This window comes from Lepidochelys kempii, chromosome 9 (assembly GCF_965140265.1).
Source record: "Lepidochelys kempii isolate rLepKem1 chromosome 9, rLepKem1.hap2, whole genome shotgun sequence".
Lineage (NCBI taxonomy): Eukaryota > Metazoa > Chordata > Testudines > Cheloniidae > Lepidochelys > Lepidochelys kempii.
The window spans coordinates 97899444-97922151 of record NC_133264.1 but is presented as its reverse complement, the minus strand read 5'-3'; the positions used below and the strand labels follow the sequence as shown (position 1 = coordinate 97922151).

Sequence of the window (22708 nt, the reverse complement as noted above, 5' to 3'; positions counted from 1 at the left end):
TAACACAACAACACACAATATTTATTGCGAACCATCCACATATTATCACACAGGCCATGATTCAATACATTTTAAAGGACGTACATCCAGCTTTCATGCTGCAGAGACCCTCAGGAGTATTTAAGAATTGCCTTGAGTATACTGAGAGTTACTATTGGTCATTGCACAGGATCCTTGTGCTATGACTGGAAGCCATTTCATTTCAGTCGAACAGAACATAAAGATGCTTGTTATTCTTCTGAAAGTGAAGCATTTAATGGAAAGGTTCTGAAAGTAAAACATGAGAACTCCTTGAATCTATATAATGTCACAAACAAACAAGTACCTTGGCTTCATTCTGATCTGACTTCCGAGTTCTTTTCATTATTTCTTCAATTCTCTGTTAAAGCAAACAGTGAATTTGTCACAACATGGAAAAGGCTGAACTTTGATCATTTGGCTTCTTTTATCAACTTTTGTATTTAAAGGATTTAAAAATTCTTTACTCTATTTACCATTATAAATTTTCATCTTATAGCACAGAAACCAAAATATACCTTTAAAAATGCAATCTGATTTATTCACATACATATGCAGATGGTTTGTTTAACTTTATTCACCAAATTGCTTTAACGTAAGAGTCTCAACACTCTCTTTTAAATGCTCACTTAAAGGCTTGAAAGTAAGAACTATGCACCTTTTTCCTTTCAAGTCTCTCCTGCATATTTTGCTGCATAATTCTCTCTCGCTCCTGCCGTTGTCTTTCAGCTTCTTCTTGGGCTTTTGCTTCAGCTTCCTCTCTCTAAAATTAAGGCAGAGAATATGGGATGCAATACATAATTCAATTTTAAGGTGTCAAAAGAGCTATTTTATCATTAGTTATTTTGTAGATGTGAGAAATGGTTCATACCACCACTTAAGCATCTGGTGTGCAGTACATGTAAATACCTATTATCCTAATCCTGAAAATCTGAATTACAGATTTGCCACCTGATTCTGAAATTCACAGAAAAAATATTCAGTTAAATGATTATCCCAGTTCTTTAGATGTCCCCAGAGCTATCTGAATAGTTAAACCTGTACTTTAGAATGAAGGTCCATTTAAGGAAGATACTTTAGAAACCATGAGGAAAGCAGTTGAATTGCAAATATAGCAACATTAATTTACAACCTTTGCAGTCAGATATTTGTATTTAAGATAACTGGCACTGAATATCTTAGTGCTCCCACTATAACGGAATCTGTTGTTCACTATGATTGCAAGCCTTGATGGGGAGATAAGAGCATTCTTAACACTAGCTTATTTTTATAACAATTGTTCAGAACAGTAAAGTATGATAGAGACTGAGAATGAAAAGTTTATACGACAGTTATAGAGACAATATATACCAGAGATACAAATGGCTGTTAGAAATTCATCATACATTGAACAAGGTTCATATAGCCTGAAAAATATAATTTCATTCATTCATTCATTCGGAAGGATTCCTTTTCCAGGTTATACAGACATTAATTAGCCATGAAAGGCTATATCTAGGGATTAGTAGTATTTTCATTCATAGTAAGTGGGGGGCCATGGATCAGCATTCATGTCACACTGTGCGCCAGCACCCAGCCCGGGCAAGCTAATGATCCAACCAGTGGACCAAATTCGGTGATGAATCCTGGTCATGTGCCACCTGAGGCACATTGCACATATGCTAAGAAGTATTTTAATATCTGCTGTAACATTACCTTTTATAGAGAAGTTAGATCGCACAAGGTGCCCCAGACTCCTCTCTGATCTTTTAAAATGGGAAGCTCTGTAAGTGGCCCCAATAAAGATTATGAAGAAGCGCTATTATACTTTGGCTTTTACAGAGTTCCTTGCATTTACCTACCAAGCAGCTTTCGGCCACCAGTGCACTGAACATAACTAAAATGGTTATGAAATATCTGCTTCTTTCCCAGACCCAAAAGCCACACAATTTAGGAAGATTTCAATAGTTTTATCTATGGTATCCTATGTCCCTTTATGATTGGTCATTTTCCAACATGAACTGATCCAGGATCTAAAAAGGATGACTTAACAGCTTTTCCAAGGAACAGAGTCATGTTCTACATCTAGCAAGTAAACCTGTTAAACCTACTAGCTTTTCCTGCTCCTCCTGTTCTTTGCGAACTCTCTCTTCAGCTAGTCTTTGCTGTTCTTCATCATCAAGTCTTTTTTCTTCCTCCAGTCTCTGGAGCACCTCCTCTCTTTGTACTTTATCTTCAATCATTTTCTTTACCATTTCTTCTTCTCTGCTCCTAGTATTTCCGAGAAATGGATTACAGACTGGATATTATTTAAAGTGGGAGAAAGAAAGTTTAAAGCTTGTGAAAGATGCCAAAGGGTAGGTCTACGCTACAGCTGGGAGCATGCTATACATAGCAGCGTGGACGTTGCCACAGGGCTAGTCACACAAGCTTGGACCCAGGCGGGCTTGCTCTTGGGCAGCTAGCAGAGCCACAGCATCCATGCTGCTATTTTTAGCACACTACTTTGAGTGGAGCTAGAGCACGTCTGTCTACCTGGGTTGGGAGGCACGCTCCCAGCTGCAGTGTACACATACCCAAACTCACAGTTCTGAAGACCAAAGTCAGCTATAGTCGATTCTACTTATTACCAACCACCAAGAAGTTGCCAGCAAAAAAGTTGCCAATAAGCTGAAGGCAGGTTTGTGGGGCTGCAGCTAGGGAAGGAAATACTGGGACGCATTTTGCCAACCTGGTTGTGAGCAGAGCAGCAGCCAGGAGTGGGGTGGCAGCCCAAAAGCCAGGGCTTTACATGGGGAGGGGAAGCTGTGGGCAGGGCAGCAACGGGAGAGGTACCATGAAGCTCAATGGACCCCCAACACCGCTGCTCCCCATGGAAAGCCCTGGCATCCAGGCCACAGCCCCCTCCCAGCAAACAGAACTGGGACTCCAGCAGAGGTTACCCTGTTGGATGGAAATACAGAGGCCCCAGCCTCTTATCTCCTGTGTGGTCCAGGGTTGCACATAGGTTTGTGGGACTGTAGCCAAGGAAGGAAGAGCTGGGACAGGCTGAGGTCCAGCTGCAGGCAGGTTTTCAGGGCTACAGGCAGGGAAGGCATGTCCCAGTGCTTCCTTGGTGGCAGCCGGGGCCTTTCTTCCAAAAAAAGTTTTCAGTAAGTGGCATGCTGTTGCCAATATCTGAATCTCATTAACGTTAAAGTCAACAGGACAGGATTGGTTCCCGGCAAAATGTTGCTATTAACCAGAAGTTGTTAATATCAGGGTTGTTATTAAGGGCATCCACTGTGTCTAGCCATAGAACAGATAAACAAAGCAGCAAACAGTAAAAGTTTACTAACACCGCCATTCCATCAGTGTCTCTTTCAACTGGGAGTTGGAGGAACAGAAAGGATCTGTGTACAGAAAGAAAAGGAGTACTTGAAAGGTAATTCATCCTTCCTGGACAGTTAATTCTTTGGACACTACCGATAACAGATAATACTTGTAGTCCAGCTCTCTGTACTGAGGCAGGACGACATGACCTATCTAATAGTCCTACAATTCTATGATACTGTCAAGAAGGGTGCCAGTTGTTCTGGTGATATGGACACTTGTCCACTGAGAACTGGACTAATAAGAGAAATGCATTGCATGTACGCTACCTGCCATCCATCACGTGGCATCTCTGTCATCATCAACCCGGGATGAATTTAAACTTGGAACCTAGAAGTCAACAGGTCTCCCAAGTTTGCCAAAGTAGAGTTTAAGAGGAATACATCAGACCACAAGAGTTAAGAACTGACCGGTCAACCACACCCTCATTTGAAAGCGGAAGTACACAATCAAGCAGCAGAGACCCAAAAAAGCAAATACTGTACAGGACAGTACTGTATTAAAGGTAAACTACTAAAAAATAAAGGGAAATTTTAAAAAAGGTTTGACAAGTTAAGGAAACTAGCTGTGCTTGTTTCATTTAAATTAAGCTCATTAAAAGCAGCATTTTTCTTCTGAAGAGTGAAGTTTCAAAGCTGTATTAAGTCAATATTCAGCTATAAACTTTTGAAAGAACAACCATAACATTTTGTTCAGAGTTACGAACAACCTCCACTCCTGAGGTGTTCGTAACGGAGGTTCTCCCGTAGTTTGAAGAGGATTTTAATATCTTATAAAGAAAATTAAATGTAACTGGAATAAGAAGCATATCCTATAATTTAAGTAGCAGAATCACTGGAGACTTGAAAGGAAGGGAAGCAGTCTGCCTAGAAAGTGACATCCCAATTTCACACAGACTTCTGACATTCACAAGGATATGTATTTCCAGCAAACTCTGCCATATGTACCTGCTTCTCTGCAGATTCTCGCATGTGTAGCTAAAATACATGTCAGTCAGGTTTACATGCCAATCAAATTTGCACCACAGAAAATATTGTTTTCCAGTATTTACAAGTTACCTTTCCTCCTCTTCTCTCTGAATTCTTTCCTGGTCTTCACGCTCTCTTTGCTCCCGGGCAAGACGTCGTTTCTCTGCTAAGATTTTAGCGGCTTCTTCGGCTGTTGTGGTTCCTGGAATAGTTTTGCTACTAGATTCTGTAATTTGAAAGAAGGTGCTGTTATATAGTATCATCCACTTCAAAACATGCCTTCACCACTGTGATCTGAGAGGCAAGTAACACCGCTTTGTCCAACTGCCCTACCATTATTAACGTAAGTACTCAACCAGTTATTCAAAGCACTCTGTATTCAACACATAGGGAGACTGGAAGAAAGTCCTAAATAGTTGAAAGAAAGCAACAATAGGATCCCAGTACCTTATTTACGCTGGAGACATACTACACTAACTCATTCCAGCAATACACCTTTGGTTGTTTTCAGATGTTACTACTGAAAGTGCATTGTGGTATTCCAATAATTTGAAGACCACTCAGGTTTAAATGCAAACAAGAACAAACTTTATTCCTGGGGTCTTACTGGCACCCCGCTAGGTTTCTCTTCCTCATGATCCCCACTGCGGTGTCTTCTCTTTCGCCTCCTGGTTTCTTAAGGGAGCCACACCTCATAAGCAACCATTCCCAAATACTACATGCATCTCTGCTACAAATAATGCTGTAATAATCATAACAATGAAAACAGAATATTTCCAAAAACAAATAATTATGTAACCTGCGAAGACTGTTCTATTAGCGCTTTTTAAAAAATCTGGAGAAATATTATTGTACGAGCAATAAACTTGTTTAGTCTTCCTTATAATAAACAGGACAAACATATTCTGGACCAAAAGAGGAAGCATCAATTTTAAAAATCCATTTTACAAAATTAGCAATATTTTTAGAACAACAACTATGCCTTTGTTTTATCAGTAAAATTCAGCTAGAGGAAAACAAACTACGATCTTAAATCATATCCACATAGTGACATTGCTACATTCTCATTTTACATGCAGATCAAAACATCTCTAACTGCCCTTTTTATATAATATCCAAAGATAATATATTACAAGGGCACAACCAAACTCTCTTTTATACATGCCCCCCACACACCCACACTGCCCTGGGGTCTGAGTACAAGAAACATGTTCATAAAAATATTCTGAAAAGCCACTTGACTAATTTATACTGTAAACAAACCCCTTGTTTTTAGGAAGTATACCCATCTTCTTGAAGTTTAACTGGTTTTAATGTAACTGATGTCTGATCTTTAGAACATTTAGGGCCTGATTTTCTGTTGCTGTAAATCAGCGTAGTTCCACTGAAAGCAATATGCCTATGCCAATTAATACTAGCTGAGATTCTTCCCTTAAAAAAAAAAAAATTAACATCCTTACAGATGGGTAGATAACTGCTGCTGTAACACTGATAAATCCTACAAGTCCAAATGATTAATATTTGGAAAATTCTTCAAATGAAAAAAAAATTTGACATTTCAATAAGCAGCAAAATCAACGCACTGACAAAAGTATTTTGCTTCTAGCCTGAAAAAAAAATTACTTCAATATAATGTGCTAATTTATGTGAAATTCAGACACTATTTATAAGTTTAAGACAGCACAGTGGGAAAGATTTCTCAAGAGTTGGGTATGGACTGTGAAGTCATTGTCCACTAACTGTAGAATGAAAGCATCAACTGCACGTATACAGCTGTGGAGTCAAGACAAAGTTTTGTGCACACAAATTGTGCTTGCAAAACTGAGGGAGTGTAAGTGTGTACACAGGATTTCAATTTCCTAACTAGTACTGCTGGAGAGTTTTTTTCTATGTATTTAAGATTTATACAGTCTCCGGGGCCTCTCCAGGGCTTTTACCACCTTTGACTTAAGAAATGCAATCATACTAGTACAAGCAAGAATAAAACTGTATCATCGCCAAACCCAGAAACAAGCCAGTCCAAAGAATACTGAAATACCCAACCTCCCCAAGCAACACCAAACCACACAGACCATCCCTCTGCACATACCTACCTCCCAAATTGCACAGGAGAGCAGTCAGGACAGGTGCAAAGACTGGTTCTGGTACCAATCATCTACCTCCTCAAATAAAAGCTTTGTATGCATAGCAGGAAGATTGACTCCATTAAAAACAATATTAAGGGAAAGTCTTTTCCTTCAAACATTCTTAAGCTATTTGTTGTATGAAAATTTGGGAAAGAAAAAACTTAAGTTGATAATACACAGAGCACAGCATGTATGTGCAAAGAGTTAGCTTACTAAACCTCAGAGAAGCCATTGCTTGCATCAGACATTGACGTTTTTGAAATGGACCTGGGGAGGCAAACATACAGAGGGAGGGGGTTGTTCACTTCTGGTCATGAAGTCTGGCTGCTACTGTGGGCTAATGTATAGGACACTGGACTGGGAGTCAAGACAGGTGCTGATCGCAGCTCTGTCACTAGCTTGCTGTGTGACATCAGGCAAGTGATTTCAACTCTGTGCCTGTTCCCCTGCCACCCTTGATCTGCCTCAGTTGTAGAATTTATAAGCTGTCTGGGGAAGGTACTGTCTCTTACTACAAGTCTGTACAGCAACGAGCACAACTGGCCCTGATCTAGGCACTACTATAATATAAACAATAGCAGAAGCTATTGCTAAGCCAACAGGATTCTTACACCTGCTCTGTTTATACACATAGCCAAAGCCAAGTCAATAAAACAGTGATGCCATCGATAATCAATCACTAAACTTGGGCAAACTTATCGCAAAACTGAGCCTGACTATATATTCCCATGAAGAATGCAGGCCCTCAGTGTAAAATCTCTACCTGAGGCAATACCATTTTAAGATTACAAGCTGTACGCCACCACATAAAATACAGTCTGAGTATGCAATATAAAAAAAGGAAGAAAACCAGTCACAGTAATGTTCGAAATAACAGATTACTGGGACAGGTCAGGATGGGGGAGGAAATAGGAAGAAGATGGGAAGCCAGCAGGGTGGGAGAGGCAATTTGCGGAAGATGCATATTTTCCCTCTTGAAGGTGGATCATAGTTTTCCATAAGGATTTCAGCACAGACTAACTCTGTGCACTCAAGATTAGGAGCACAAATTTCTGGACATGTAGTAGTGAGTGTACAAGCTTTGGAATATCCAAAGTCTCAGATATGCATGTACCAACATCATTTGGTGCACAAGTAAAGTATGCAGACATGTGGGTACCTGAACTGCATGTGGTCAGTTTTGGGTCACAAATTTAAGTCTTCCATGATCTTTGTCTTACTCAATTCCTCCATCTGCGCTACTTGGAGCTCCTTGCATCTGTAGAGCAAAAGAGGTCATCTTCCAACTCAGGAAAGTGCTTCTTCAGAGGGCCTGTATAATCCTCCTCTATCTTTGCATCAGTGGAGATGGAAGATGATGCACTTTTTATGCTCCTATGTCACATAATCCATCTACCCAAAGCCAGAATTTCAGACAGATTTAGTCGTTACAGAACAGGCCCCCCAGTACGAACACATGCATTAGCGATGTTCTCCCATTGTAGCTTTGTGCGCTACAGTGATATTCCTGATGATTTTTCATTTCTCAGTACTGTCTCATTCCTTTTCTGTACTTTTTAAAACAAGCTGCTCATGATTTAAAAGTAACCCAACAGGACTGCTGTTCAGTTGTTGGTGTTTGGTGTCACGCACTGTCAGCTTGTGGATTATGAGACGCACTCCTTGAAAGGAAGCAGAAATTGTGACACTTCCAGCCCCATTATGTGTGTAGAATTCCTTCAACCAACTCCTTCTCTGAGGATTCACTGTCGGCACTACTTGATGTGTCTGGGTTAAGGGGGTGGAAGGAGTGTGTTAAGTAGGCCTGTGGAACTGTTGCCTTTTGAAGAATTGATGATGGTTTACCCTCCTCCCTAGGTCTAGTGAAGCTACAGTTTCCTGTATGATGGATTGAAGAATGTTCCACATTACAGGTATCTAAGGAGGAGCCTGCCATCTCCTCACTGCAATGTGGTTTTTTACTTAGCCACTAAGATAATGTATACGTGTGTTGAAACAGTGTGATGTGTGGCATTAGACAGAAAGTTATCACCCATACCTCAGTGTGGGCTATTTGTTTTATCCTTATACCCTCTGACTCCTCAACAACCCAGACATATAATTATCACATTCAAGTTTATTACCCATCATAACACACAAGTTGACAACTCATATGAATGAGCACACGTTTTTAAGTTGAAACAAGCCTTTTAACTCATGAAGAGAAGCTGTGTAAGACTGCTTAAAGTCACTGAAAAATAAGATGTGTTTTATTGCATAATAGCATATTTTAACTACCTACCAATGTAGACACAAAAGGAAAACAAGACAAGATGTGTTGACAGGCAATCAAGTCCACCATAGGGGGAAAAGCGACATGGAGATCCAAGTGTGACCAACTGGGAGATACCTGCATTGTTGTAATGACTATTATATGTTTCCCTGTTCACTTTTGGATGGCTGTCTACTTGAACTCCAAAGCTTAAGCCCAACTGGAGCTGGGAGTTGGCTGAGGCAGGAAACAAAACAAGGACTAAGAACTAAGACAGCCCCTCAGGTACACACCTTCAAGCCAAGTTAAGTGTTCAATGGAGGCTTTTACTGGGAGATGCCACTTCCAGGTGCCAAGTTAACAGGACTTGTTTTGCCAAGGCGATCATAAAGATCAAAAGTTTTAAAAGGTTCCACTGGCAGAAAGGGAGAGAGAAAGTGATCAGCAGGCCATGGGGCTGACACAAACTGGGAGAGAGATAGGAGCTAAAGGGTAGGAAGTCTCACCTTAAGCAGGGCCTAAACATCTGAGCCAGGAGCAGCTAAAAGGCTAGATACGGTCCATTTGGTGAGGTCTCCTTTTTTGTTATTTTTATTGCATGTCTCTGAATGTTCTGTTGTACAGTTATGTTAAACAATACTGTTTGAGAAGCTTGTGTGGTCCCTGTGTAACTGCTAGTCACAGCTGCCGGAGAGAAGTCAATACCAGCGTCTAAACCTCAGTTGGACCTGCTGAAGTAGTCACAACTGGTAACTAAGGGGCTGTAATCCAGGTCCTAGTCTAAAAGCGGGTGAATTGCAGAACTCTACCCCAGCGGAGATAAAGGCTTGAGGTCTGACATTTGTGAGAGGTACACTCAGTGAGACCCCCCTCAAGAAGGGACAATGGTGCAGCTAGCCCAGACACCATGACACTAAGTACACTTAAAGCTACCCTGAAATTAAGACTGAGCCCAGGACTTGATAGAAACTCAGGTGTCGCGGGACGACTCAGTGGTAAAAGCCAATGTCTTTGGGTGGTAGCCTCAGGAGCTGGTTGGGGTATGGTATGGTGCCAAAGCAGTGAGGTAGCCTGGCTAGATGGCCACTCACTGCCCTCAGTTTTTGCCCTCTGATGTCAACTCCACAGCACATGATTTTGAAAATGTGCAACAACTTTTACAGAACAGAGGGATCTGCCTCCATGTTCACAGGTAAGGCATGTAGGGGAATATCTGGCCAGGAGTGGACACCGCATACTCATAGGGAAAAGTTAAACCAACACTTCTGTGTTGATCCACTTCCATATTGCCTCCTTGCCTTATAAATGCCACAGAGAGTTAGGTAGAGAACTACTCCCAGCTTCCTACTGTCAACTACAAAGAAAGTGATCATCTGGTTAGCAGCAGAGCAAGATGGAAGGAGATGTAAATACAGGTCTAGAAGTTAGCCTGGGGAAGAGAGAGAGAGAGAAGAGGCACATAAGTAACGAGCAGAAGTGGCAACATGGGATACGGGGCTGAGTTCCAAACACAGTTTAGAAGAGGCAGCAGTGGAGGCAGGTCAAAGTCCTGGCAATGAGAAGGTAAAGCTTCAGAAGATGAGAGGCCCAGAGGTAGATAAGGATGTAGCAGGTGGGTTTGTGAAGGACAAGGATGATTCTGTAAGGGAAGACATGCGTGACTGAAGCCAAAAAGTAACTGGTAGATACCTGTGAATAGGACAGACAGCAGGGATCAAATATCAGTGATGTGGATTACTGATCTATTTCTCATGTTCTAGACAGGTCTAAGAGACACATTTATTACAATCAGGAGCAAGGAACACTGTTTTAAGATTGATGTACAACTCCATACGACACTGACCATTAGACTACGACATTTAGCTATCTTTCCACAAGAATGTATGTGGGCAAAGCACAGTATAACACATGAGATCCCAAAGAATTTTTGGCAATATTTCACACCCAGTTTAAAGTGTTAACACAGGGAAATTTTCAGACATTCCCTCAAGCTTACACACATTCAGGAATACACATAAGTATCTTTACATGCAGTGACATGCATCAGGCATATGATCCCACTTACCCATGGTATTTGAAGGATTTTCACCCTCAGTATCGCCACCAGTTGCCTGTTCAAACTCCTTTTTCTGTTAAGTTTCCCCTATGACCTTCTCCACAGAGAAGTGCATGTGATACCTCATCAGAAGTCTTTCCCAGATTCTTTTCTGGAGATTGTAGAGGGTGTTCTTCCTGGTTGGAAGGGTAGAGGATGTGCTCATGTGGCACAATGAATGGGGTCAGGAGATTTATTTCCAACCTGGGAGAAGCATGTCTCTTTCGTTCTCCTGTGCGTGGCAGTGTTGTGCATTGTCTCCTGATGCTGTGGCGACTGCACATACATTGGGATCAAAATTTCGGCAGGCCTCTAACCATCTGGAAGCTAGGTCGCACGTATGCTACGATGAATGAGCAGTTGATTTTTCCTCCAGGCTAAGGCATATGCATGCAATTTTTAAAGTGATAGCTGGCTCAATTTCATAGGTATCTAGTTTACAGAACAAGGTTTCAAAGGTGTGTGCTTTAATTTGTATGCATTTCCTGCTATTTGAAACCACTTTGCACGTGTGTCTTGGATTTGAGAATCTAATCCAGTATTTCTAATGTACGAAGTGGAATAGGATTTGGTTTAGAAGTTACATTGTAAACAAGACTAAAAGTCAATACCTTTAGCTCTCTAGTCAAACGAACTGACTACTACATATGGTATAACCCAGCAATTTATAAAGCTACTGTATAATTAACAATTTGCAAACAACATCTTGTAACCTGAAGCATCCTCAAATCCCCGACACAATTGTTTTACAAACTACAGTATAAAGGGATTGTTTCACTCATCACTGAAATGCTGTCAGTTCTTGGGTAGAATGCACCACCATTCAGTTGTATTCAGTGAAACTACAGGAACTGAATATTAATACTTTTCACTTCTATAGTGCCTTCCCTCCAAGAAGTTCTAAATATTTTACAAATATTCATGAATCTCCATTTTACACATGTAAAAGTCAAGGCACAGAGAAGTTCCAGATAGAAAAGCATAAAGCAAGATCACACAAGAATTTGGTGGAAAGATCAGAAATAGAATCAGATATCCTGACTCCAAGGGCTATTATTCAACCATAAAGATATCCCTTCCTCACTTTGAAAAATACTGTATCAAACCAGAGACGCAGGGGAAATTTAGGAAGGAGACAGAACTTGGCTAGGACTTTTTCAGGAATTGTCAAGTCATCTTTCGTGTCTACGAGCAGTCAGGAACATAATTTGTGTCCATTAAGAAAGATTTAAGTTTCTTCTGGATTGCTTTAAAATTTTTTCCATACTTACAAAGCTCTCACTGTCTAACACTATTTATAGGTAATTACCACCATTAAACTTCAAACTGTAGTGGACCACCATAAAGATAAATGGAATAGACAAGTGGATCACTTAAGGCGCCTACCTTCTTTGGTCTTTGCAGCAATTGGGACAGTTTCCCTCTCAGAGGTTGGAGAAGTGCCATGCTCTTGTCCTGCTCCTTCTTCACACTTGTCCTTTGGTTTGCACTCCATTTCAGGTTTCTTTTTGGTAATATTCATAACACTTGGTGTGAGAGGCAGGCGTTGAATAGGTGCTGGTTTGGAGACTGTAGTGGGGGATGATGGTCTTTGTTTCAATACACTAGGTGAAGGTGGACGGGCTTTTTGATTTTGTCTGCAGAGAAAGGAACACCTATGAAGGCTTCACTGAAAGCCTGGAGAATGTAACTGATTTTATACACACAGCAATAATATGCACCTTCTACATTCATACTGGACAGTATCAGGACACCAAACCTGTGGCACAGGAAGTAGTGCTCATTTTGTTCTGAACGTGGTTTAGGATGAACACAGGTTTAAACATACCTAGCTGTAGAGGGAGATGAAGGACGTTTTGCCAAATTGGCAGGGGATGGAGATCTTCTACGAGCTGATATAGATGGCGATGGAGGGCGCCTCCCAGCAGGACTTGGGGACTGCTTTTCTGTCTCTGATTTCTGATCAGATACACAAACAGTGGTAATGTACACCTTCCAGAATATGTTGAAGACACCAGAGAAATGCAGAAGTGATGCCATCACAATATTCATTAGTCACATTAAGATACCCTTGGATTTTCCTTTATCTTCCTGAACATGGCTCTAGTTATGTTATATTAATGAGGCTTTAGGATTTATAATCAACAGCATCCCCTGAAAATAAAGAAGAGCTCATTCCACAAAATTCATATCCAGATTTCAAACATCCCAAAGTCTCAGGATGTTTGAATCTGGGGATTTGGATAAATAGATTATAAAGATAAATGCACAGTCTAGATCCAAGCTGATTTAGGTTTGGCTTTAAACACCCTGAAATTCTGGTGTGTTTGAAATTTTGGTTTGGAGACACTCTAAAATAAAGCTCTCTTTTTTAAGAAAAGAAGTGACTCTTCTGTATACCTATTTTTCCATTTGGAATTATTTTTACTAACTTGCGTAATTAGTAACCAAAGATTATTAAAACTTTAAAAAGAATCATCAACTTGTTCTTTTCATTACAATAGTATTTTGTGACATTATCCAACAATGTTTATTTACAATGTAAAATAAAGAATTTTCACTAACATTTAATTGTTCTGATGCAATAAAGAGTGCAGCTGACTAGGATTGCAAACAGTTATAACACGCCCCTAACCTGACCCGTCCAAAAAAAGAAAAACCAAGCCTTTCGTAAAAGGAACTTTTCAACCGACCTGTGCAGATTCTGGAGACCTGGTGTCAGACGAAGATACAGTGGTCTTCAATCTGTCAATGCTACGGCTGCGCACAGGCACTTTAGGAGTTTGGATTGGAGAACTGATGGAACTGGCTGAAGCTGAACGAGGACAGAGGTGAGATTCTATAAAGTTAGGAATTTGACAAGACAAAACAGAGAACCAAGTGCACAGCATCAGAACAGGAAAAAAGGACAGAGAGAAAGAGCGAGAGAAAGAGAAAGAAAGAAAGATTGTGTGTGTTAGAACCCATACAGAGAAAACAACACTGGAAGTGCACATTGCAACAGGTCATGGACGCAAGACACCATCACCTCACGATTAGGAGTATGGAAGCTACAGCACCAAGAATGAAACCATTCCGAAAGCAGCAGTCAAGTGTAGATAAAAAAATAAAGTGCTTTTCCAAACAATGTCTACATTAAACTTTCAATACCTAAATGTAGTTTCCAATTTAGTCAAACTGTATCTTGTCATGATTACTTCTAGACTGACCATCAGAGTTCTGCTAAACCCTTGCATAGGGCAAAGAGGCATATCTCAGAAATGTATCACAATGCGTAGATAATGCCGTGTTAGTTATAAAATGTTTTGTTTCATCCAGCCCACATGGAATGATTTTTCATAAAACGTGTGACAAAGTGCAGTTACCATATTAATTATTTTAATCTTGTTTTATGCATTTCCTTATTCTATCTGCTGCCATTTAACAGTACTGCATATTTTTACTTTTCTCCCCAAACCACACACTTTATCCACATTAACAAAACAAGATTTAAGTATATAAAGAAACTAGAAATGTAAAGGGTTAATAATCAATTGTAATTACTTTACCACCTCCAAAACTGTCAGCCTCTTCACATATATTAAGATGTGATGAGAAAATATGATCACTGTATTGGATCGCACACTAAACACAGTAGTGCATATATAATATACAACTCATCTATGAAGTGTATATAATAATGTAAATTGAGATATTTGCAAACAGATTAAAAACTAGCATATCTAAGATTTTAGAATATCTAGGGATACAAAAATCTAATGACAGATGCCAGCTCCTAATCACTGTACTCTTATGGATAAAACATTTTATTTTAGTATCTACAGCATTCTTGTAGAGAGAACTGCACTGTTATGACCAATAATTTGATTTAGAATAGAGCAAAGAAATTATTACTGAAATTAAGTGTTAACACTATTGAAAGTACCATAAACTTGCTGACAGTTGAAGCAAAAGTCCTGAACCTTTGCTTGAATAACACTGAGTCAGAGCCACATCCTGGCTATCAGTACAAGATAAGATTTCCCTCATACGAAGTGAAGTAAAACATTTTGTGGAAAAATAAAATGCACACAAATAGCTGTGCAAAAACATGAATATAAATTATGGATCAGCAAAGGCAAGGACTGATTACAGACAGGTCAGCAGTGTAGAAGTTTCATCACTGTTAGTGAGGACTGTTAATTGGCTTAAATTATACTAAAAAAATAAAGATGGAGGAATGCATTTGAAAGGGAAAAAAAGACAAAAAATGTTGATTGCACATTGAAAGACTAAAAAAAACAGGGGGAATGAACTCCAACTTGGTGTGCATTACATTGACTTTACATTGAACATAGTACTTTCACTGGAACTTTCTTAGATTCAATAAAAGTCAAAGGTAACCTAGTCGTCTTGTTCCAGCAACTTTTGAGCTGAAAAATTTGCTCTCCCTCAGATAAGTCAATTTGTGCCCCATGGTTATTAGTCTCTTAGGCCTCCTTTGAAATGTTATTAGGGTTTCCAGTTCATCCTCCTAAGCCGTCACTTAAATTCAAATGCAGATCTCAGACAGCTCAGTGCAAAAATAAATACCAGTATACAATTCTCTGCAGAATGAATGAACTGGTATTGTAGCTTAAAAGCCAATACTATTCTATGAAACTGCAAAATAAACATGCAACATAAAATATGGATTGCATTTATTTTACCAAAGTAAACGTTAGTGAAGTATTTTATATAGTGATGTGTTAACTAAATGTTTGAATTGTGCTGAAAGGTAACATAGTTAGCAACTGTCATACCAACGCTTGCTTTGAAAGCAACTGCTATCACTTTCAGGCTTTTACTGCACTCCTGTTACCTGAAGGATCTTGTCCATCAGCCGATAATGTAGCAGCACTTTTACTCCTAGCTAAGGAGGCCTGTGTGGGGGCGAGGAGGCGACTGATTACATTACTCTCCAGAGGACTGATCTGGGAGCGACGAGCTGAATGATGGGAACAAATCAAAAAGGATTCAACATGAAGTAATATAATGAAGAAAGTCAGCATCAAAGAGAAAAGGAGCTTTGGGAGTACTGTTGCAAATCATAACATTAAAGAAAACTATTAAAGTAATGAACTATTAAAGTAATGAAGAGGGAAATACATAATAATAGTATAGCAGGATTAAACATTGCAATCAAATAGGATTGCATTTGTTGTCCTTGACTTACTACTAATTGTTATGTGCATAGAATGATATGTAAACAAACATAAAACACAGATGGAGTGCTGAAATTAAGTCAAAACATGGACAGCTTTCGATTCAGCTTTGCAGAGGTTATCTTCATTGGAAGTTAGGATGCAACAGAGGATATTACAACAGACTGGTGGCACAAACCAGAGAAAAACCTTGCAAATTATTGCCAACAGTTGTTAGCTATTGTTAAGTCTTATTTGCACACACAAGCTCACATATATAGTAATCTCATTGTCAACTCAATATGAAAAGGGGTTCCAAGCATTCTACCGTAGTTTTTTACCAGGGAAAGAGCTGCTAAAAAGGAAAATTTCAAATGTGCTAATTGAAAGGGAGATGTTTGTTAAAGAAGTTTGCATCCATTAGCTTCAAGTAGAAAATAGTTATCAGAAAGAAGTTCTTAATAAGGAGGTGTCTTGTACTTTAAGGATGGATGTAAAGAAAAGCAGAGACACAAATGAGAACAGATTTCCCCCTTAACTTGTGGGCACATAGTCCAGCCGCAGGAACAAAGAAGTTGCTTGTAAACTGAAAAACTAACAGAGCTTTTAAAGCCAAACAGAATAAGATACATGAAAAAATATTAATGTTTAAAGTGAAATTATTTCTTTATCTTAAATTTATAAAGATTATCTTTCCAAGTCTTAGCTCTTTGACTTGTATATATTGTCGTTTTGCTCACCTACTTCTAGCATGATTAAGTATAATTCACAAAAACCCTGACAGGATTTTTTGTCAGAGACAAAAAAAGAGTTTAATCTTTACTACTAAATAATTAGAATTCTCACTAAGTTTCCAGATATAGAGGAACCAGAAGAAACTACTCAAGCCACATAATTCTATCCAATTTTACTGTGCATTGCTTTTAAATAGCAAGATTAGGATTTAGTTTTATAAATAGCTAACCACCTGGTCTTTCTTCCTTTTTCACTTTCTCTAGTTCAGGAGAAGAATGAGGTTTACTACTTATTCTATTCAAAGACGTGCTCCTCTTCTTTTCTGTTCCTCCTAGAGAACAAGCGCAAAGGAATATTATTTTTAACAAGAGATTTGCATAATTGATTTTCTGAATTGCCCACTCCCTTTCTTTAAAAAAAATATTTTGCCAAGAATACCTATAAACCAGAATTGTTAATCATTATGCAATACTTTGATCACACAAGTTGTACGTATTGGTTTACTTCTCACCCACCCCAAGTACAGCTTCAGAGAAAACCCACTTGCATATAGAAACAGCAGAATTCTGGATACAACGTTTGATATTGCTAGAATGTGCGTAACGATACCAAAGTCCAAATGGTCATATTATATGCACAATAGTCTACACTGTTCAGAGTGGAAGTATTTCTAAACAAAGTTTGGACATTTCAGTTTAAACACAATTTAAATTTAAGAAGTATTCAATTTGTTATCTCCTATTTAAAAAAAAAAAAAAAAATGTTTCCTGCACCTTTCTGTTCCACCTGTGAACCTTTTGGTGGTGGCTCCTCAGACTGCAGAGAAACTTTGTTACTCAGCCTGTTTAATGAAGCACTTCTCTTTGTGGTACCTGTAAATGAAAGTGCAAATTACATGATTACATTTTATATAGAATCCTAAAGCGTCCCTTTAACCATCTACCTCTCTTTTCTATATACAGCATAAGCCATAGCAGTGTAATCAAATCTGATTGATTTATGAACCCTACAGAGCCACCTTGTGGCAAGAAATAAAAAGTGCATCCTCAAATAATTTGAGAGCACAAATCATTCTGAATTCTTAAATTTCTAATCTATACACCAAATTTCTGTTAACAAGAGAGAAAGAGGAAAAAAAGAGAGACACGAATCAATCAAGATTAAATAAAGAAGTGTATGATAAGGCTCTAGATGAACTGAAGAAAAATATGTTTGATTAACTTGTTTTTAAATCAGTTCAGTTTAAGAGTATAAAAATATCTATCTGGCCAGTATTATCAGGAATATAAAGAGTGCTTAAAACAGAAGTTCTACATAAAGATATATAGGTCTTAAAGGCATAAAACAAGATTAATCTGAATTATACTATTACATAGAACAAAACCGCTATGAAGCACATCCCAGTGTGCAAAATGGTTGTTATATTTTGACAGCTGGGTTCTAGTGGTGGGAGGAACTTGAAATTTCATATTCTCCCTACATAAGTACAGTTCATGTGGCTAATAAAGAAAAAAATGTTTGATCAGATTAAACTTTTTAAAAAAAAAACAAAACAAAACAGCATCTCAGATGACAATGTGTCAGGCTAGACCCAGCACACAAATTACAACCATACCAGCTGGGCACCTCTATGAAGCTGTAGTGGGACACAGAAGAGCTGCTGCAGAACCTGAAGAGTTGTGCACATTCCATGCATCATTCACCTAAAGACTAGCTGCTCTCTGGAAGCCAGATCAAGAGTGTATAATTGCTCTGACCTGTTGGGCTGGTATGAGCAAAATCTTGGAGTCTTGATCTAAATCTTTGTTGTTAGAGAAAATAAAGGTGAGCACTGGACATTTTCCCCAAAGAGTCTGAATATTCACATTGTTTCATGGCAATTGAACCTCTATTCCTACTCTGTGCTCCACCAAGGACACTCACTTAGGATTTCCAGTTCTCAGCCTTCATCCCTTTTCGGCAGAGACCCGCTACACAGTTCCTTGCCTTACACTGTGACATCCCCAGCTTGCCAGGCTCCCTAAAAGGCCAGCATCTGTGCTTTCCTTTTCTCTCAGATGGCTATTATCTTATAATTGCCTGCAATACATTGGTAACACACAGCTCCTTCTAGGAAAGCACATTTATTCTTAAGGTAAAAGCATTACAGAGAAAACAATAAAAAACCTTCATGCATGTAAAAAAAACTTTAACAGAGGTCACCCCCAACTACAACCTAGGGCTTTGGTAGGTTTTAGTCCTTCAAAACCCACAACTGGGTTTTCCCTGTGGTTACAAGTTTATCCATCTTAGATCCAGAACCAAAAAGAAGGCCCCGAATCAGTTCAAGCACCGGCTATTTATCTAAAAGTCCTATCTTTGTCTGGTGACATTGGGAGAATCCTGTCTGAACCAGACTATGCAAGCCTCCATAGGACATGATACCTCTCTGGAAGTGTTATAACCTGAGTGATTTGCCATAATTATCCCGTACTGTTTTCACTTTCCGGAACAGCTGTGGTACTTCATTTGGGAAGGAAAAAATCAAATGCACAACTACAAAATAGGGAATAACTGTCTAGATGATAGTACTGCTGCAAAGTATCTGGGGGTTATAGTGGACTACAAACTGAATAGGAGTCATTAATGTGATGCAGCTGCAAAAAAAGGCAAATATGGTTCTGGGGTGTATTAACAAGAGTGTTGTCAGACAGACAGAGGAGGTAATCATCCCACTCTACTCAGCACTCTACCCCAGCTGGAGTACTGTGTCCAATTCTGAGCACCAGAGTTTAGGAAAGATGTGTACAAACTGGAAAGAGTTCAGAGAACAACAAAAATAATGAAAGGTTTAGAAAACCTGATCTATAAGGAAAGATTGAAAAAAACTGGGCATGTTTAGTCTTGAGAAAAGAAGACCAAGGGACGACCTTATAAAAGTCTTCCAGTATGTTAAGGATGGTTATAAAGAGGATGGTGATCAATTGTTCTCCATGTGTACTGTAGGTAGGACAAGAAGTAATGGGCTTCGTCTGCAGCAAAGGAGATTTAGGTTAGATACTAGGAAGAACTTTCCAACTCTCAGGGTAGTTAAGCTCTGGAATAGGCCTCCAAAGGAGGTTGTGGAGTCCCCATCACTGGAGGTTTTTAAGAACAGGTTAGACAAACACCTGTCAGAGATGGCCTAGGCTTACTTGGTCCTGCCACACGGCTGGAATTGAGGACTTCCAGCCCATTTCTAGGATTGTATGACTTCTTGCATTTCTCTTAAGCCACCTAATATAATAGGGTTTCCCAAAAATACTGGAGAAAGTTGCTCTGTCACAGTTTCTGTTATAGAACAGCAAAAGGTTTAGTAGCAATCCCTTTTGGCTGATAATTTATTAAATATTTTTTCCTGTGTGCGCTAGTGTGCATATAAACCATAATTTTATATACCTTTTTGTTTCTGGTTTGTAGCTAGAGCCTAATCCTGCAAACACAGATATATATAAATAATTCTAATTACAAGTAGACCCAGACTTCAACAGGGATAATCACACATGTAAAGTTACCCACATGTATACCTGTTTGCAGGACTGGGCCCTTAATCTGTCTCCATGTTAGGCTTCAGAAAAAAAAAAGTTATCCTTTCTCCTCAATTTATGCATGATTTTTGTAACAATAAGGGATAGTAATTTCTGGAAGGAGGGAAGCAGTCCACCACGACTGTCCTCTAAACGAGTTAGCATAGCATTCCAGAGGGTTCAGAGAGATCTCTCTTAGCCTTGAGATCATCAAAGAAAAAGGAAGTTATTTGTGGTGGTGGAATTCATTTTTAAGTTTCTCCTCTAAAAGCAGATTAGCCACCTTCCTAGTCTTACTATCAACTTTTCGGTCTGGAAAAGGCATTAGGACATGTACTTCATAAGAGGAACTGCAGTGAGACATAGAACTATAGCATTACTGGTAATGTTTACTGGGGCTTGTTCAGTTTTTTGTTTTTTTAAATAAATCACTTCTGTCTGAAAACATACTTAATGCTACATGTAACACTTATGTTCCCTGTAATGAAAAAAGGAGAAAAATAATTCAGTTTCCCCAACTTGTTCACTTTATGCATTTGATAGTATTTCCCCTATTAGTATGATGTTACACAACAGGAGAAAACTTCTAAAAATATAAAATACAACTCGTAAAACCACAAAAATTGACAGGGAGACACTGGAGTAAGTGTTATATCAGCAACTCATTTTTAAAAACTGACTGGATTTCAGGTTGATTACATCCTTCAGCAGTAGTAGACTCAGCAGTGTTTACCCCAGTGTTTTGGAGAGAACAGAGATAACCAAGAAAACAAACAATGTTCCATTCTGGGAAAAAAAAAACAACTTATGTACATCATTATAGAGTTTGTAAGGTGCAACAGTTTAATACAGTGGTTTTCAACCTGTGGTCTGCAGATCCCTGGCGGTCCGCAGACTATGTCTAAGATTTCCAAAGGGGTCCACACCTTCATTCAAAAATTTTTAGGGGTCTCCAAATGAAAAAAAGATTGAAAACCACTGGTTTAATACATTGGAACTAATGGTATAGGCATTCTGCATGGCTAATATGAAGATACATCCCATGAAACCGCAATGCCCAAAGTCAATGTGAAAAAGGGAACAGCAGAATTTTCACACTTTTTTTGCCCATGTTATGATACAATTCTTCATCTTATAAGGAATCAGGGCGCTTCAATATGTAGAGCATAAATTCAGGGCCATGCTACAGATTTTTAATGCCAAGATGAACATTTATTTCTGTTGTGAATATGCAACCGAAGATCTGAATCTATTTCATTCAGGAAAATAATTGTCATCTGTGCAATTTACCAAAAAAAAAAAAAAATCCCCAAAAACCCAATTACTATGTTTAGTATTATCTAAAATTAAGTCTGTGATTTAAACCCTTAGAGTTGGTGTGAAATGGTTAATTCATAAATTGTTCACCAAGATTTGGCTTTAATAAAACTATCTTAGAAATATGAAAAGTGATCTTTACCATTACTCTTCTGCTCTAACACAGAGATCACAACCAAGGATTGGGTCAAAGACCTGCAGTCTGCTGGATTAAGAAATGGGGTAAAATGCATTTGAGATCACATGAGACACGAATTAACAAGTAGGTTGGAGGAACAGTAAACTCATCTACTTGCCAAGAAACTCCCTCCAAAAGACCCAAAACACTTACTCCGATCAGGAGAGTTTAGAAGCGCTGCAGAAGACGACAAACGTTTGTTGATGACAGCTTCTGTTTGTTTGAGGTTTGCTGTGGATGTGGAACGTTTGTTGGCTGCAGAAAGAAATGTTTATTTTAGCATTTATCAGTCAGAAAGTGTCCTTTAACATATTTCTCTGGGGATAAATTTGGAAGTGTAAGTATTACTTCCCAAAAGCCATTTCCAGTTCTGCTCTGTTTCTTTTACACAGTACTTCCCACTCAAGGATCTCAAAGCACTTTACAAACAATTCATAAACCACAAATCCCTTTGAGATAGGTTAGTATTTCCTGGTAGTGCATGCTAAAAGTAGCACAAACCAGCATGGTAAAACCCTAAAATTCTGCACATTATGTTGCATGCATATCAAATGTTAATGGCAAAGCTGGTTAACTTATTAGCAAATAAATCCATACTAAAGGGAAAATAGGGTTACTGTGGAAGAAGCTTCTTTTCCCTTTTCAAAAGGCTCCCCAACATGCTATGGCAGTTTCCTCTAGAAGCAGCCAATATGAGAATTTGACTGGATTGGCCTGCATGTATGTATGTGAATGAGCGTACAAACCCCGGAATTGCTACTCTCCCTGATACCACAAGAAACTGTTTTAAGGAGGCGTGAAAGGACAGCAAAGTAAGAGCAGACTGAGAAAGAAGAGAAGCTTCCTTTTTTAGGGCATTCCACTCCCACAGCATGATTTGAAAGATCTATTGTACAGCACCTGAATAGTAAATGCCAGAAAAGAAGATTTAAGTTTGGGACACTTTTTCTAAGGCAAACACA

General features: G+C 38.9%; 1 protein-coding gene across 1 annotated transcript in view; it reads right to left on the bottom strand.

Moving 5' to 3' along the window:
* Positions 1-22708, bottom strand: part of MAP7D3 (MAP7 domain containing 3) — a 63337-nt gene that overhangs the window by 6487 nt on the left and 34142 nt on the right. Inside the window, exons 7-17 of the mRNA XM_073358441.1 lie at positions 21900-22001; positions 17480-17578; positions 16939-17037; positions 15650-15775; positions 13503-13648; positions 12638-12768; positions 12196-12446; positions 4428-4563; positions 2109-2268; positions 677-781; positions 326-379 (exon numbers count right to left, since the gene is read on the bottom strand). Coding sequence (XP_073214542.1) covers positions 326-379; positions 677-781; positions 2109-2268; positions 4428-4563; positions 12196-12446; positions 12638-12768; positions 13503-13648; positions 15650-15775; positions 16939-17037; positions 17480-17578; positions 21900-22001 — 1409 coding nt within the window. The remainder of the gene's footprint in view (positions 1-325; positions 380-676; positions 782-2108; positions 2269-4427; positions 4564-12195; positions 12447-12637; positions 12769-13502; positions 13649-15649; positions 15776-16938; positions 17038-17479; positions 17579-21899; positions 22002-22708) is intronic.